General features: G+C 41.0%; 1 protein-coding gene across 2 annotated transcripts in view; it reads right to left on the reverse strand.

Annotated features, from left to right (window-relative positions):
* The window catches only part of LOC145342982 (sodium/potassium/calcium exchanger 2-like), a 274412-nt gene that overhangs the window by 70950 nt on the left and 187569 nt on the right, over positions 1-15893 (reverse strand). The window contains exon 4 of one of the 2 annotated variants that reach the window (XM_080188675.1): positions 15513-15563. The exons of the other annotated variant lie outside the window; for it this stretch is intronic. Within the exon in view, the coding sequence (XP_080044801.1) occupies positions 15513-15563 (51 nt within the window). The remainder of the gene's footprint in view (positions 1-15512; positions 15564-15893) is intronic. 2 annotated transcript variants of the gene reach the window in all.

Raw genomic sequence — 15893 nt, forward strand, 5'->3', positions numbered from 1 at the left:
TAATTGAAGGACTTGCATTCTCCTGCTGCAGCTCCAATTTTGTTGAAATCTTCTGGATATTTCAAAGTTGTGAACTGAGGTGATAAGAGTAGTTCTTGAGGTTGAACTGCCTTGTGATGTCTGACTCATTTCATAGATTGTTACTAGTGAGAGGTCACAGCATGCCTACAGGCATCTGTTCACTGGGGCATTTAGGTCCCATGAGGTAGAACATCTGTAAAACCCAGGAGGATTGATGGTACTTGCACTCCAGGATGGTGAATCCTATGCATGGAATTAGTGAACTGTAGTATGCTAAAAATTTCACATAATAGCTTTTGCCATGGCCTCCTATGTCTTTGGATAGACATCTTAAAATCTGCAGTAGTAGTATGTTGGCCAATAACAAATAGTCCCCAGATTTCTAGGGGAAAGCATTTTGAATCTTGGTATGGAGTGTGTATGGTGTGACAGCATCTATGTTTTCCATGAAATTGATGGTGTGAAATGTATTTACCCCTCTTCCTCTCACCATGCACATCACCGTCTGGTTTGTCAATCAGCTCATGTATATGTTTCTGATGGGATACCAGATGGTCATTCTTATTGCTTGAAGGTACCTGTTGTGTATGATCTGCTTGGATCAGTGCTTAGTTCTTTCTTTGTAGCTTCATTAGCCTTTGCTCTAGTGCATTGCTGCCGTCAATGGCACCTTCTGTCACATGCCCTCCAGAATTGATGGAAAGCTGGGTATTTACTTAATGCTTTCAGGAGGTCACACATTTATCACATTTTGTTAGGCTTGGGTGAACCAGTGAGTGTAACACAACTGGTGCTGTACTCAGGACACGTAAGCTTTGTTGACCATCCTTGGGTATTCTTCAATACCATACCTTTTGGGCTTGTCTAGCAGGTCTTGCTGGAGTGCTGCTATGGGACCGAATATGATCACCAACTCAGCAATTCTATCTGTTTGCTCTCTGGTTGAAAAATCACAGTACACATTCTTTCCTCTGCATCTGCTGACGAGATGCCTATGGATTCTGTAGACTGTTGTTGAAAAAGCATGAACTCTAGTCAATGAATATGAAGTTTAAACTGATTTTGAACATAGTTTTCCAACATAGTTCCATATCTTTTGAGGATACGTTAACTCTTCTTCCGTTAATCCTGATGTGTTCAGCTGTGTAGACCTGCATTCCCAATTGCTAGTGAACATTTAAGGCTTGTTCATCTGGTTGAGACATAGCTGAATCAGGAAACAATCACCAAAATCTTACTGCCTTTCACACCGTTGGGATCTCATGGCCCCGCCAATGGTACATTTGCACCAGAAGAAAACCTGCTGACAATGGGAAATCCCATTGACAACGGCGGGAACACAAGATCCCACCACTAACGAAACAAGCGCGTGCCTCCTCTCCTTGCTACAAAACATGCCAGGGAGGAGGAGAAAAAGCCTGCCCATAGCTCTGTGCACTGTTTAAACATTTTGAATTCAGATAGTAGATCACTTGCATCCCATTTGACACTGGAGAACTTTGTGGACATTCTGGTAATGTCCATCTGACTTTCTTTCTCCTATAGTAACTGAAATGAGTGTCACTGCAGCCACTTTTGCTTGCTTTTCTAATCTCCACTGATTACAATCACAACCTTGTCTGGCTTGATTTTTATGTTTGACTCTCCCTCCCTAACCATCAGTCCAATCCAGTTCACACCCTGGTCATTCACCTTTCCTAACTAAGCAAACACTGTGCTGACCTTGTCGACATGCTGCAATCTCACCATGAGGGATCCATCTGATTACCAGTTCTATCTTGGCATCGTGTCTTCAAAGCTTTCCTGCACAGTCAGCATGCCATAGGCACCAATGCTGTGACTATATTTTGATCAGACTACTATATTGAGGATTATCTTATGACATATAGCACTATCAAAGGCCATTAACTAAGTTAGATTTGAATGTAATCTTGCTGCCATGCTGTTTGACCACTGCTGAGCACCATGTCATCATGTTGTAATGATAGAAAAACATCCATCACTCATAAGGGATTGTGCAAACATGCTGGATTCATTTATTGAGACTGAGCACATGAGAACATCTGACATCAGCAACAGAGCAGCATGTGTGCAATGCTCAAAGGCAAAAGTGAAACCAAAACTGGATTGCATGACACACTTCCTTCCCATTGACATTATGCTATCCTTAAAAGCATATTACAATACATTCAACCAATGTGGAGCAGCAATCAATAAAGTCAATACAACGAACTCCACGATCAAAACAAATCAAACTGAAGTTTTCTGGTCAGACTCCATCTCGAATAATGTTTGCAACTCTGATTGCTGAGAGACAAGTGAGACATTCAATTGGTGAAGCCAATGCAATGAAGACACCCGCAGCTAATCCAAGTGTTAGAAGTCTGCATTACAAGAAATGGCAAGAAAGAGAAAACTTGAAAGTGCATGGGGCAAAAATTGGTATACATTGTACAAAGCATCCAATCCATGGAGATATAAATGATGTAAACTACAAGGGTAAAATATAAACATTGCAAATGTTGGCTCCACTCCTAAATTTGTAATGCCTTTTATTTAGACTTCCCAGACAGAGACCTAAAACAGGCACCCAACCTGTAAGCCACTTAAATGTGTTAATAAATGGTTCAGCAGCAATTGGAGGAAGTATTCCCCAAACTGGCTTGATCTGAACTCAGCTAACTTCACTATAAGAGGACTCCTAAATGGTTCAGTAGCAGTCTCAATGACTAGTATCAGCTGCTGCTCTGCTGCAACTCAGCCTACTCCCCACCCTCTCCTAACCGCTTCCATCCATTGCCCTATCTTCCATCTCAGGAATTACTCCAGTGCCTCTGCAGGCATCATATTCATTGTTACATGATCAAAGTTTGAGGCACTCACGCCTTTAACAAGTGCAATGTGCTGCTGTTGCCCAGAACTGAGACAAGTGAGGGAATGAGCTTTACAATTTTCTTCACCCATTTCACTGAAGTGCAAAAGAGATCATAAGAAATAGCAGCTACATCAAGCCTTCTCTGCCATTCAATATTTTACTTTCCCACCTACTCCTTATATCCCATGATTCCTTAAAAGACCAAAACTCTATCTATCCTAGCCTCAAGTATATTCAATGATGATGCACTCAGAACAACAATAATCCTGAAACTGTGTTCCTTATGCTAGATTCCCCAACCAAAGGAAACAGCCTCTCATTATTTACCCCGCAAAGCCCCTTCACAATCTTAAGTGTTTCAATGCGATCACCCCTCATTCTTCTAAACTCCAGAGTACTGAGATTCACTTTACTTAGCCTCCTATTGTAGACAACCCTCTCATCCCAGGGACCAGTCTAGTGAATCTTTGCAGCATTGTCTCCAATGTAAGTGCATTCATCCTTGAATATGAAGGCCAAAACTGCAGACAGTATTCCAGGTGTTGCCTCACCAAAGCCCTGTACAATTATAGTAAGATGACTTTATTCTTACATGTTACAGAATGTCACTTTGAGAAGTGTTCTTATAAGCCCATGGAACTGTCTTACTGGCATTTGTTGAGCGCTTTGAGCACGCGTGGCCTTTGGGCAGGCTTTTCAGTCTGCAGGAGGGTGACATGTAAGCAAGCCCTGTTTTCCTAAGTGTTCCTGTTTTGATAGTTATTGCCATTCTGCTGAGTTACTGTTAAACTTAGTTATAGTATATAAAGATCATCCTTCTTTTAAACAATGAATTTGGCCACCATTATTGTGATCTTATGTTACCACATTATATGCCAATTCTCTTGCAAGAAAGGCCAATATGCCATTTGCTTTCTTAATTGTCTATTAAACATGCTTGCTTACTTTTTGGCTGGGATTTTACGGCCTCGCTCGTCCTGAAACAATACCACCACCCCACCCCACCCCCGAGGTAAACAGATCTTTCCATGGTCCGCCCCTCATCCACTCTGAATCCCACGGTAAAATTCCGGCTTCTGTCTCGTCTCTCTGAATATCAACATTCAAAACTTTCAAACTTTGCCTTTTCAAAAATATTCTGACCAAATAGGAATGGCAGCTTTCCTCACTTAAAAGGACATTAAATGAATCTGATGGGCTTTTACAACAATTGACAATGGGTTCATGGTCATATTAGACTTAATTCCATAAAATCATATCCAGCACTCTACCATATTTGCAGCTATTGTTCTTAGAATGCTAGGATATAAGGTCTTAGGGACTTATCGAATTTTAGTTTGAGTTTCTCTGATGTTGTTAATTTTCTTGCACTTATTAGTCCCTTGGTTACCCTCAATTTCTCATATGTAACTTGTGTTTTTTTACTGTGAAGACAGTCAGAAATCTTTATTTAGCATCACTGCCGTTTCCTCATTCCCTATGATAACTTTTTCTGCTGTTGCTTCTAAGGGACTGACATTTACTTTAGCTACTCTGTTTATTGCAAAATCTCTTACAATCCGTTTCTATATTCCTTGCTATTTTACTATCATTTTCTGTTTGTTCCCTTTTTCATCAACTTTTTGGTGGCCCTATGACCATTATTTCCCAGCAGTTCTTTAACTGTGACATTACTAATTAACCATGCCTCGTTTAACAATCCCGGTTCTAAAATAGCTTTATCCCTAATTGGTTTCTACAATGTACTGCTCCAAGGAAACTTAAAGTATTCTACAAGCTCATTTTTCGGACCATATTTGACAATTTGATTGTTCCAGTTGATAATGAAGATTAAAGACCACACCCCCAAACAACTCTTTCATGAACTTTGTTACAAGTGCCAATAACTTGTTTATTACTCTGTCCAACAGTATAACGACTCACTCCGGCATCTTCTGACCCTTGCTATTCCTAATCTCTGTGCATGTTGATTATATCTTCTCATTTCTGCATCAAGATCCTTTTACACCAATGTCCTTATGTCATCTTTTATTGAGGCCTGCCCCTCCTCCTTTTTTGTTCAGCCTCTCTTTTTGAAACATTATGTATCTTGGAATATTTAGAGATGACATGTGTATACCCAACACAGGGGGCCTGCAAAGGAGGTCCCTCTCCCACCTTGTCCAACACGAGCTCGCACAGCTTAACTTTCTTATATATCATAAGTCTCCCCCACCACATACAAAACAGCAGGATGAGACACTTAATGGACTTCTAATTTGCCATGTAAGGACCTCAATAGGCCACCATAACGCCTCCATCATCCTCTGTAAAATTTCATACACATTAGGGTAGGCGAGAGGCAGGTTAAGTGGACAGAACATCACAGATTTTAGTGCCCACCTGCCTTCAATCCCGCAGTGGAGGAGCACTGGATTCAGCCCCATGTCACGGTAATAGCGATTAGATCTATGCCATTCATCTCTATTTGTGCTACTAGCTTATCTATCTAATTACATTTTGTGCACATTCAGATAAAGCAACTACATTTTTTTACTATTACTCCCTGCATGGACCTTACAATCTGAAGGAGTAAGGCTGTTAAATTCTCTAACCTTTCCTGTCCCAGTCAGCTTCTCTTTAACCATTTCAATTTACCTTTATATTGTCTCAACTTGCATCTCCTCTAGTGTATTCGTTTGTACAACCTGTCCCTTCCCTTCACACTCTGCTTACCATCACCTGTATCACTACACTGCACAATTACCAAATTCTCTTTAATTTTCAAAATCATTATGAAACTGAGAAATGATGTTCTCAGCATTTATGACCTGAAGCAAAGAGCAAGTCATGGGCAGTGGCTGCAAGCTTGAAGTAGAAGATACCTGAAGTAAAAAGCATCGGTTAAAATAACAGAAAGCATGAGATAAAAGGTTAGGTGGAAGTTCAAGGTTATTTTAAAATCTGTACAATTTTTATTGGACAATAGAAAAGTTAGTTATTGAGGAAAAATAATGGGCAAAAGCAGTTTAAATGTTTATTTCAGAGAATGGATCAACTTCCCTTTTTGCTTCATTTCCTTGTCTTTCTCATTTAAGATTCAGTTTTTATAAGTCAGTACTTTTGCATTGTAGTTTTTGAGCTGCTTCCCATACAATTCTTAAGTTCCCTTTCTCATCATTTTTGATTTGCTACGGTTTTATTTTGAACTGTTGAGTGACAGGCAGCAAACGTTACACTTATAGGAAGTGCACACCCGATAGGTTTTGTTTGTTTGTTGTCCATCTCCATTGGCAAATAACCCACATTCGCTATTTTGGGGCGATCATGCACGTAGATCAGAAGGACAAAGACAATTTACTGGCACCCATGAACTACAAATGCCTATACGAGAGGAAAAAATGGGAGAAAATTGGAAAAATGTACAAAGACACAATATAATTGAGAACCAAATTATGTAAACTATGAGTGAAGTTCAAACTATTTTTAAGAGTTTTTGAAAAATTCAAAACTTTTTTAAAAATTCTCTCAGTTTTGTTATTTTACACAAATGACATCCTGTGTGCATGGAACAATGGTAAATTATCCCCCTCCTTGTCCTCTAGTCTTTGACATGGTTCACTATCTGACGTTTTCCTTTTTTGTACAGTGATTGGCACTGCTATTACCTGACTCTGTTTGTATCTATCCAATCATAGCAAAGCACAGCAATTACTGTCAGATCATCATTACCTCTAGTCTCCCCCAAGGATCTGTCCTTGGCCTCCTCCTATTTCTCAATTAGATATTTCCGCCACATGCACACACCCAGCTCTATCGCACCCCTACCTCTCTTGATCCTCAACTGTTGCTAAATTATCTGGTTGCTCACTTGACATCCAGTACTCAAACATTGAAAGAACCAAACCAAAGTTACTGTCTTGAGTGTAACCAACTCTGTTCCCTAACCATTCCTCCATCAACTTCATCCCGCTCTCTAGGAGCTGTTTTAGGTTGAATCAACCCGTTTCCAATCTTAGTATCACTGATGATGTGGAGGTGATCTTGCAGTCACATACCCGTAGAATTACTAAGAACATTATCTGCCTCTGCCCCAGCCTCGGCTCATTTGCTACTGAAACCCTCATTCCTGCCTCTGTAACCTCTAGGCCTAACTATCCCATCATGTTCTTGGCTGATATCCCACATTCTACTCTCTGTAAACTTGAGATCATCCAAAACAAAGTCCTTGTCCTAACTTGCACCAAATCTGATTTACCCATCACCTACGTGCTGACTGGCCAACACCAACACCTTGTTAAACTATAGCTAGATTTTAAAATGCTTGTTTGCTTTCAAATTGCTTTGTGGCTTTTCCTTTTTTCATCTCCAATTTCCTCCAGCCCCACATTCTTCCTCGTGTAGGCCAGGTTTTAATTACTCTACCCTGGTTTCCAAAGGCATAAGCCCTGGAATTCCGGCTCTAGGACTTTCCACCTCTCTTTTCTCTGACATGAGGCTGCTTAAAACCCTCTTCTTTAACCAAGCCTTTGGTCAACCATCCTAGAAACATCATTTTTTGGGTTTGGTGGCAAAGTTTGCTGTACAATGCTCATTGAAAATGTCTTGGGACATTTTATTACATTAAAGACATTACATAAACAAGTTGTTGCTATCACTAATACTATGCAGTGCTTTAAGTATTTCTTATAAACAATGGGAAATTCCAGCATTTGAGAAATGTTCTACTGTACAATGCCAATTAGTCACATTGTTACTGCAACTTAAAAAAAAACCTGTGATTTTTCAGTGAAATTTCATATACACCATGCATTGTGGAACACATTTAAGGTGCACCATTCCGGTAATGATACTCAACTTACATAAACTACATAATCAGGTCATTGACCATGGCTGCAGTAAAGGTAAATACACGTATACATTTATTTCATAATGTAACATTCCTTCTGAAAATTGGGCTCTATTAATTTGCACTGCCATACAGATTGCAACACAATATGCTTTGGCATAATTAAGTTTTTGAAGCAAACTATTTTGGAGAAATGCCAACAAAGAATGTCTTAAATATTTCACCTCCAATGCAAAGTTTAGTCAGAACCTCCAATATCAGACGGCCAAATCCACGGACAGAGAGAAAGAGGGAGTGTTAACTCGGCACTGTGAAAGGTTGTCGGCCCAAAATGTTAACTCTCTCTTTCTGTCTCCACAGATGTTGAGGAGATGCTGGCATTGGATTGGGGTAAACACAATAAGAAGTCTCACAACACTAGGTTAAAGTTTCATTGTAAAAACTTTAACTTGGTATTGTGAGACTTCTTACTGTGTCCACAGATGTTGCCAGGACTGCTGAAAATTTCCATCATTTTCTGTTTTCACTCGAATCATACAATGGCCACTCTTTAAAAAAAACTCTCCTTTGCAAAAGTCTTATACGAGTCACAACAGGCAGTAGTGGGCTCACCATCAAATACACAATTATTTCAGCTTCATAACTGAAACAATTTGGAAATTTGACTGTGTTGAAATACTCACTGGAATTTTACTGCCTGCTCACCAAGGAATTGGAGTGGGTGAGGGGCGGACAATAGAAACGTCTGTTGACCTATGGCGGGATTTTACAGTTTTGAGACGAGCGAGTGCGTAAAATCCTAGCCAGTACGATGTCTGCCAGTAGTGAAATTTGGATGCAAGAGCAGAGACCTAAAAGTAAATCGCAAGCTCTCAATGGAGGGCAAGTTAATCGAAGGCATACACTGATAACATGGTATCAAGAACCCACCCAGTGAATGCAAGCAAATATAGTGCATGATTAACAAAGTATTCACTGCCTGAATACTTGAGCAAGTAATAGACTGAATAGCTAAACAGCACAGCTTACCACTGAGGCAGCAGCAGTCTGTAGCTAACATTTACATGATGTGGAGATGCTGGCGTTCGACTGGGGTAAACGCAATAAGAAGTCTCACAACACCAGGTTAAAGTCCAACAGGTTTATTTGGTAGTAAACGCCACTAGCTTTCAGGGTTTGCCCCTTCGTCAGGTGAGTGGAGAGTTCGGATCACAAACAGAGCATGTGAAGGCACACACAGTTTACAGAATACTGATTAGAATGCAAGTCTTTACAGCTAATCAAGTCTTAAAGGTGCAGACGTGAGCGGAGATAGCATTAAGCATAGGTTAAAGAGGTGTATATTGTCTCCAGTCAGGACAGTAAATGAGATGTTGCAAGCCCAGGCAAGTCATGGGGGCTACAGATAGTGTGACATGAACCCAAGATCCTGGTTGAGGCCATCCTCATGTGTGCGGAACTTGGCTATCAGTTTCTGCTCAGCGACTCTGCGCTAATGTATGTTGTGAAGGCTGCCAAGGAGAACGTTTACCTGAAGATCAGAGGCCTAATACCCATGACCGCTTAAGTGTTCACCAACAGGAAGGAAACACTCTTTGCCTGGTGATTGTCGAGCGGTGTTCATTCATCCGTTGTTGTAGCATCTGCATGGTCTCCCCAGTGTACCATGCCTCGGGACATCCTTTCCTGCAGCAGCAGGTAGACGATATTGGCCAAGTTGCAAGAGTATGTACCATGTACCTGGTCTTCTCACGTGAGATGATGGCATCCATGTCGATGATCCAGCATGTCTTGCAGAGGTTGCTGTGGCAGTGTTGTGTGGTGTCGTGGTCACTGTTCCCCTGAAGGCTGAGTAGTTTGCTGTGGACAATGGTCTGTTTGAGGTTCTGCAGTTGTTTGAAGGCAAGAAGTGAGGGCGTGGGGATGGCCTTGGCAAGATGTTTGTCTTCATCAATGACATATTGAAGACTCTGGAGAAGATGTTGTAGCTTCTCCGCTCTGGGGAAGTACTGGACAATGAAGGGTATTCTGTCCACCATGTCCTGTGTTTGTCTTCTGAGGAGGTTGGTGCGGTTTTTCGCTGTGGCACGTTGGAACTGTTGATCGATGAGTCGAGCACCATATCCTGTTCTTATGAGGGCATCTTTCACAGCCGGAGGTGTCTGTTGTGATCCTCCTCATCTGAGCAGATCCTGTGTATACGGAGGGCTCGTCCATAGGGGATGGCGTCTTTAACGTGTTCAAGGTGGAAGCTGGAGAAGTGGAGCATCGTGAGGTTATCCGTGGGCTTGTGGTACAGTGAGGTGCTGAGGTGACCATCCATAGCGGACATGTATGTGTCCAAGAATTCAACCAATCCTGGAGAATAGTCCATGGTGAGTCTGATGGTGGGATGGAACTTGTTGATATCATCATATAGTTGTTTCAGTGATAGTTCACCATGAGTCCAAACGAAGAAAATGTCATCGATGTATCTAGTGTATAGCATTGGTTGAAGGCCCTGTGCGATGAAGACGTCTTGTTCAAGCCTGTGCATGAAGATGTTGGCATGTTGAGGTGTGAATTTGGTCCCGATGGCTGTTCCATGTGTCTGGATGAAGAACTGGTTGAAGGTGAGGACATTGTGGTCCAGGATGAAGTGAATAATGTCTCGGTGCTCTACACCAGCATCCCCATGACAATGGCATTGCTGCAACTGCCTCAGCGCTCAACGCTGACAACTGCCAGTTTCCAGATGCAATTTTACAACTCATCCGCCTCATCCTGGACCACAACGTCTTCACCTCCAACAACCAGTTCTTCATCCAGACACACGGAACAGCCATGGGGACCAAATTCGCACCTCAATATGCCAACATCTTCGTGCACAGGCTCGAAAAAGACTTTTTCACTACACAGGACCTTCAACTGATGCTATATGCTAGATACATCAATGACATTTTCTTCCTTTGGACTCATGGTGAACAATTACTGGAACAACGATATGATGACATCAACAAGTTCCATCCCACCATCAGACTGGGAAGCCCACAGATAACCTCACGAAGCTCCACTTCTCCAGCTTCCACCTTAAACACTTTAAAGAAGCCATCCCCTGTGGACAATCCCTCCGTATACACATCGTCTGATGTGAGAACACCATCCACCAGGTACATGGCACATACTCTTGCAACTCGGCCAACATTGTCTACCTGATACGCTGCAAGAAAGGATGTCCCGAGGCACGGTACACTGGGGAGACTATGCAGATACTACGACAACGGATGAATGAACACCGCTCGACAATCACCAGGCAAGACTGTTCTCTCCCTGTGGGCGAACACTTCAGCGGTCATGGTCATTCGGCCTCTGATCTTTGGGTAAATGTTCTCCAAGGTGACCTTCACAACATACAACAACGCAGTCGCTGAGCAGAAACTGATAGCCAAGCTCCGCACACGAGGATGGCCTCAACCAGGATTTCGGTTCATGTCACATTATCTGTAACCCCAATGACTTGCCTGGGCTTGCAACATCTCATTTACTGTCCTGTCTGGAGACAATATATATCTCTTTAACCTATGCTTAATGCTATCTCCACTCACATTGTCTGCACCTTTAAGACTTGATTAGCCGTAAAGACTCACATTCTAGTCAGTATTCTGTAAACTGTGTGTGCCTTTATATGCTCTGTTTGTGATCAGAACTCTCCACTCACCTGACGAAGGGGCAAACCCCGAAAGCTAGTGGCGTTTACTACCAAATAAACCTGTTGGACTTTAACCTGGTGTTGTGAGACTTCTTGTTAATGCTTACAGGCAGACAACCCATCGGATACAAATGGAGAAATAATTTCAAATTTTTCAGGACAGAGAAATAGGGTAAAAAAGACAGACAGCTATAACATGTTGAATAGAGGAGTCATAAGGTTATCCACGGAGCACACAAACATAATGGAGAAACTCAGGTGCAGAATAAGGATATAATTCTGAAATAATAATTGGAAAACCAAACTCCCGTTAAAAATTACCTTCAGACAATATACAGGAACATTTAAATATTAGAATCAAAATTCAATTGACAAAATGTTATTGTTAAATAATCCTCAATAAAGCCATGTGATTCACATTGCCATGGAGATGGGCTTTGAGAGGGGAAAGGTTTCTAAGATATTCCTTAAGCTCGCATCATTACACTGCCAGAATCTGGGGAGAGGGAGAGCAGATAGAGGCCAAAAGTCTCCACAGATCACGGTGCAGAAATGTGGATGTGTACGTAGATTGAAAAGACCAAACTCATCTGAATTTGAAACGAGGCTAGAAGATTCACCTAGCTTGTATTAGTAACAACTATGCCCACAGTGGATTTAAAACTCCACAGCACATGGGAGAACCTAGAATTCACATTTGAATCCTTGCTTCTCTGGCTCAGAACATTTGCCCCAGTCAACACTGGGCCTGTGTGTCTCCGTAAGTATTCTTCAGACTGAGTGGTTGAAGAGAAAAGCTTTTAGTTGCTTTACACATAAAAACCACTGGCCCCCTGTAGAGGATGCTACCCTGGGAAGGATCTCGAAATAGCATAAATTGGTCAAAGCTTGCAAAACATTTGCAGACAGCTAGAAGTGATGATTGCCATTACTTGTCTGTTGACTGAAAAATCCAGGTAATGTATTTAGCACTCAGCAAATTTGGCCTTCTGACTGTGGGACTCCTGTCTGAATAACTGAACAATTTAGTCAAAGTTGAAGACTGTAAAACTGTGAAACTTTTAAACCTCTCATGCTCTCACTCACATTGAATCAACGATATCCGAGTTTGCTCCATGTTTATTACATTATGAGAAGAGATACTTGAAGTATTTCCATTTGTAAAGCTGCTTTCAAGTCAAACTTTGTTTGCATACTTTCAGGGCATCACATTAGAAGAAAATGGATTTATACAAATAGAATATATAAATTTGGGGCAGGGGTGGCACGGTACTACAGTGGTTAGCACTGCTGCTTCACAGCGCCAGGGACCTGGGTTTGATTCCCAGCTTGGGTCACTGTCTGTGTGGAGTTTGCACATTCTCCTCGTGTCTGTGTGGGCTTCCTCCAGGTGCTCCAGTTTCCTCCCACAATCTAAAGATGTGCGGGTTAGGGTCATTGGCCATGCTGAAATTGCCCCTTAGTGTCCTGAGATGTGTAAGTTAGAGAGATTCGCAGGTAAATATGTAGGGATATGGGGGTAGGGCCAATGTGGGATTGTGGCCAGTGCAGACTCGATGGGCCAAATGAACTCTTTCTGCACTGTAGGGTTTTTATGATTTCTATGATGATAAATGCTCTGGGGTCAGTTTAACTCTATTAGCTGGATAGCTGGTTAGTGATGCTAACAGCCTGAGTTAAATTCCCATACTGGCCCACTTTCTCAACTTTGCCCTTTGCCTGAGATGTGGTGATCCTCAAGTTAAATTATCACATCAGCTCTACTCAAAGGGGAGGAGTCTATAGTCATTTGGAACTGTGGCAACTTTACCTTTACATATGATCTAGTAAATTTAGTCATTGGTGGTGGCGATGGGGATATTAGCCTTGCACTGAAAATTGGCAATATGCTTGCGATATGAGTCTGTCAATGAAAGGCACATCTGTAGATGGGAAGTTGGGCCCCATGGTTATGAATACCAGTTGGGAATCTCAGTGCAGCTCACTGGTTAGAAGTCCAGGAAAGTCCAGTGGTCCCATGATATTCAGTAGTACTGTAGAGTAAAATGAAAACTCATGTATTCATTCATAATCTTCAATGGTGCTTTAAGAGCAATAGGTTAGGCTATTATTGAGTTGGAAAACCTGACTGGCAGATGTTCATGCAGGCGCTCTCAGAATTTGGATTTGGGATCCCAAAATAGGCATTAGGTGGGCATCTCAGCAACTGGGCCAACCTCCCTGGAAATCACATGTAATGTCTGGTTCCTGGCTGACTCCTATTTTCAGCCCAGAGATCAGGATGATGACGACCATTTGCTCCCTTATAGTGTTTTAAAATTTGATCCTCGGTGGAGCTTAGAATATTTTCCCAGTCTAGAGGGACAGTTATTCAATCATTTTCTTCAGGATCAAATATTGATTGCAGTCAACGGTTTCAGCGAGCCAAAAAATCTAGGGAAAACGTAAAATCAAACATACAACTCTCTTCCCGAGTTAGAACTCTTTGGGAGGTCCTGAAATCTCAATCTTTCTGTATTAAGTAAGATGAAGATGGTTAGTTTCTTGTCACGCAACTTCACTTACAACATTCTGTTCAAAAATTCCAATTTACAGGTAGGCAACAGGTAGGTAGGCACATGCTGGCAGTACAGTGGAGAGTATGCTTATTTTCTGTCCTAGTTTTAGTAATGTTAATTGGGGTGGAGAAGGGTGAGATTATCACAAAGTCTGTCCTGAAACACAGAATTACCATCAAATCTGCAGGGCTCCTATGTTAACAAATATACCAACAACTTTGCACCTTCTTGGCTGAAGGAGAATGTAGCAAGTTTCAATGCAAGAACATCCAGGTCAGCCAAGTGCTCATCTTCCTAGTTGGAGGAAACTGTGGAGGAAGATGTGGTAGAATGATGAAAAATGTAAATCCTGTGCAATGTATTTGCATAGAAATGTAGCCACCCCTTCTCAAACATGAATACAACATTTTTAAAAATTTTATATTACATACCTAAGGTCATCAAGAACTCCTCAGGGATGCACATATGTATTAAGTTTAAGCTCTGACTCCTCATTAAATGTCCCTTAACCTCAGTCGAGCACCCTTTGGATATGTGAAGTTTCATTTCTCAAACTACGTTTTGACGAAGACTGCTATTTTGTCAACCAGCACAAATTATGAACAAGTTTGTTTTATAGGCAGTAGGAGTTCAGTAAGAAGTCTCACAACGCCAGGTTAAAGTCCAACAGGTTTATTTGGTGGCACGAGCTTTTGGAGCATTGCTCCTTCAACAGGTGACTCACCTGATGAAGAAGCAGTGCTCCAAAAGCTCGTGCTACCAAATAAACCTGTTGGGCTTTAACCTGGTGTTGAGAGACTTCTTACTGATCCAACCCCAGTCCAACGTCAGCATCTCCACATCACAGTAGGAGCTGGATTGAGAATTATCAGTCTCATTTTAGGCCTGACCCTGACAACCAGCTGATGTAAGAGACTTTAATCACATTGTTCTAGACTCAGTCATACCTGTAGTGGTGAATGCAATAACTAAAACATGGATGTAATAGATTTCTTCAACGAATTGGATCAAACGAAAACATACCATTTTGGAACCTGAATTAATCAGTCAATTGAGGTGCAAAATTACATTTTAACAGCATCAGAACCTTAAGTGAGTTGCCTCTAGTTTAGAAGCAAGTTATTTAATTGATTACGGGTGAGGAAGGTCACATTTTGTGGTCAAAATAGACACACACACAAACACAAACACAGAGTTGCAAAATCAGAGTTGAGATGGTGAAGGTTACTTTATTAAGGAATGGAGCTCAATAGAAAACAAGGAAGTAGTGAGGCATAGGAAGTGACTGAAACACTTTTAACCAAGAAAAACAACAGTTTAATTTACATTAAAATATTTGGAACATCACCACATTTTATATTTGTTATATCAATACACAGAAACAAATGAAACATTTATGTAAAGATGTAGTGAAGATCAGGGAAAATGTTAAATGACACAATGAGACACATACATTGTTAAAATGAATTTTTATTGTAATAAGAATGTGTATGTTCATGATTTTACAGATAACGTAACAGAGAAAGACGTTGAAGTTCTTACCTTCTTCTGTCATTGAGTCATAATATTTTAGTTTTCCATATGCTCCAAGTTCTACAACATCACAGTAAAAAAAAAGACAAATGAGCAAAAAGCAAAAAAAGAGATTAAAAAATCAGGAAGCAGCAGAATGCAATTTAAGGCGGCACACACATAAGTAAAGTGGTCCAAAAATCAGAGGATTAAAGACCAGCGGTGAATGCTAAAATATGGAATTTAGTATATTGCTGCAATAGATTCATCAATGTTCAAATTAGGAAAGTAGGTGACCATCTTGTTAAACAAAAATAATCAATACCATGAAAAATGTCACAAATTTACTAAGTACATCATTCATAGACATGTAAAGTTCAGAAAATTGATATATACAATGATTTCTGAAAA

Source organism: Carcharhinus amblyrhynchos, chromosome 5, assembly GCF_965287045.1.
Source record: "Carcharhinus amblyrhynchos chromosome 5, sCarAmb.v2.hapA, whole genome shotgun sequence".
In the NCBI taxonomy this organism is placed as follows: Eukaryota; Metazoa; Chordata; class Chondrichthyes; order Carcharhiniformes; family Carcharhinidae; genus Carcharhinus; species Carcharhinus amblyrhynchos.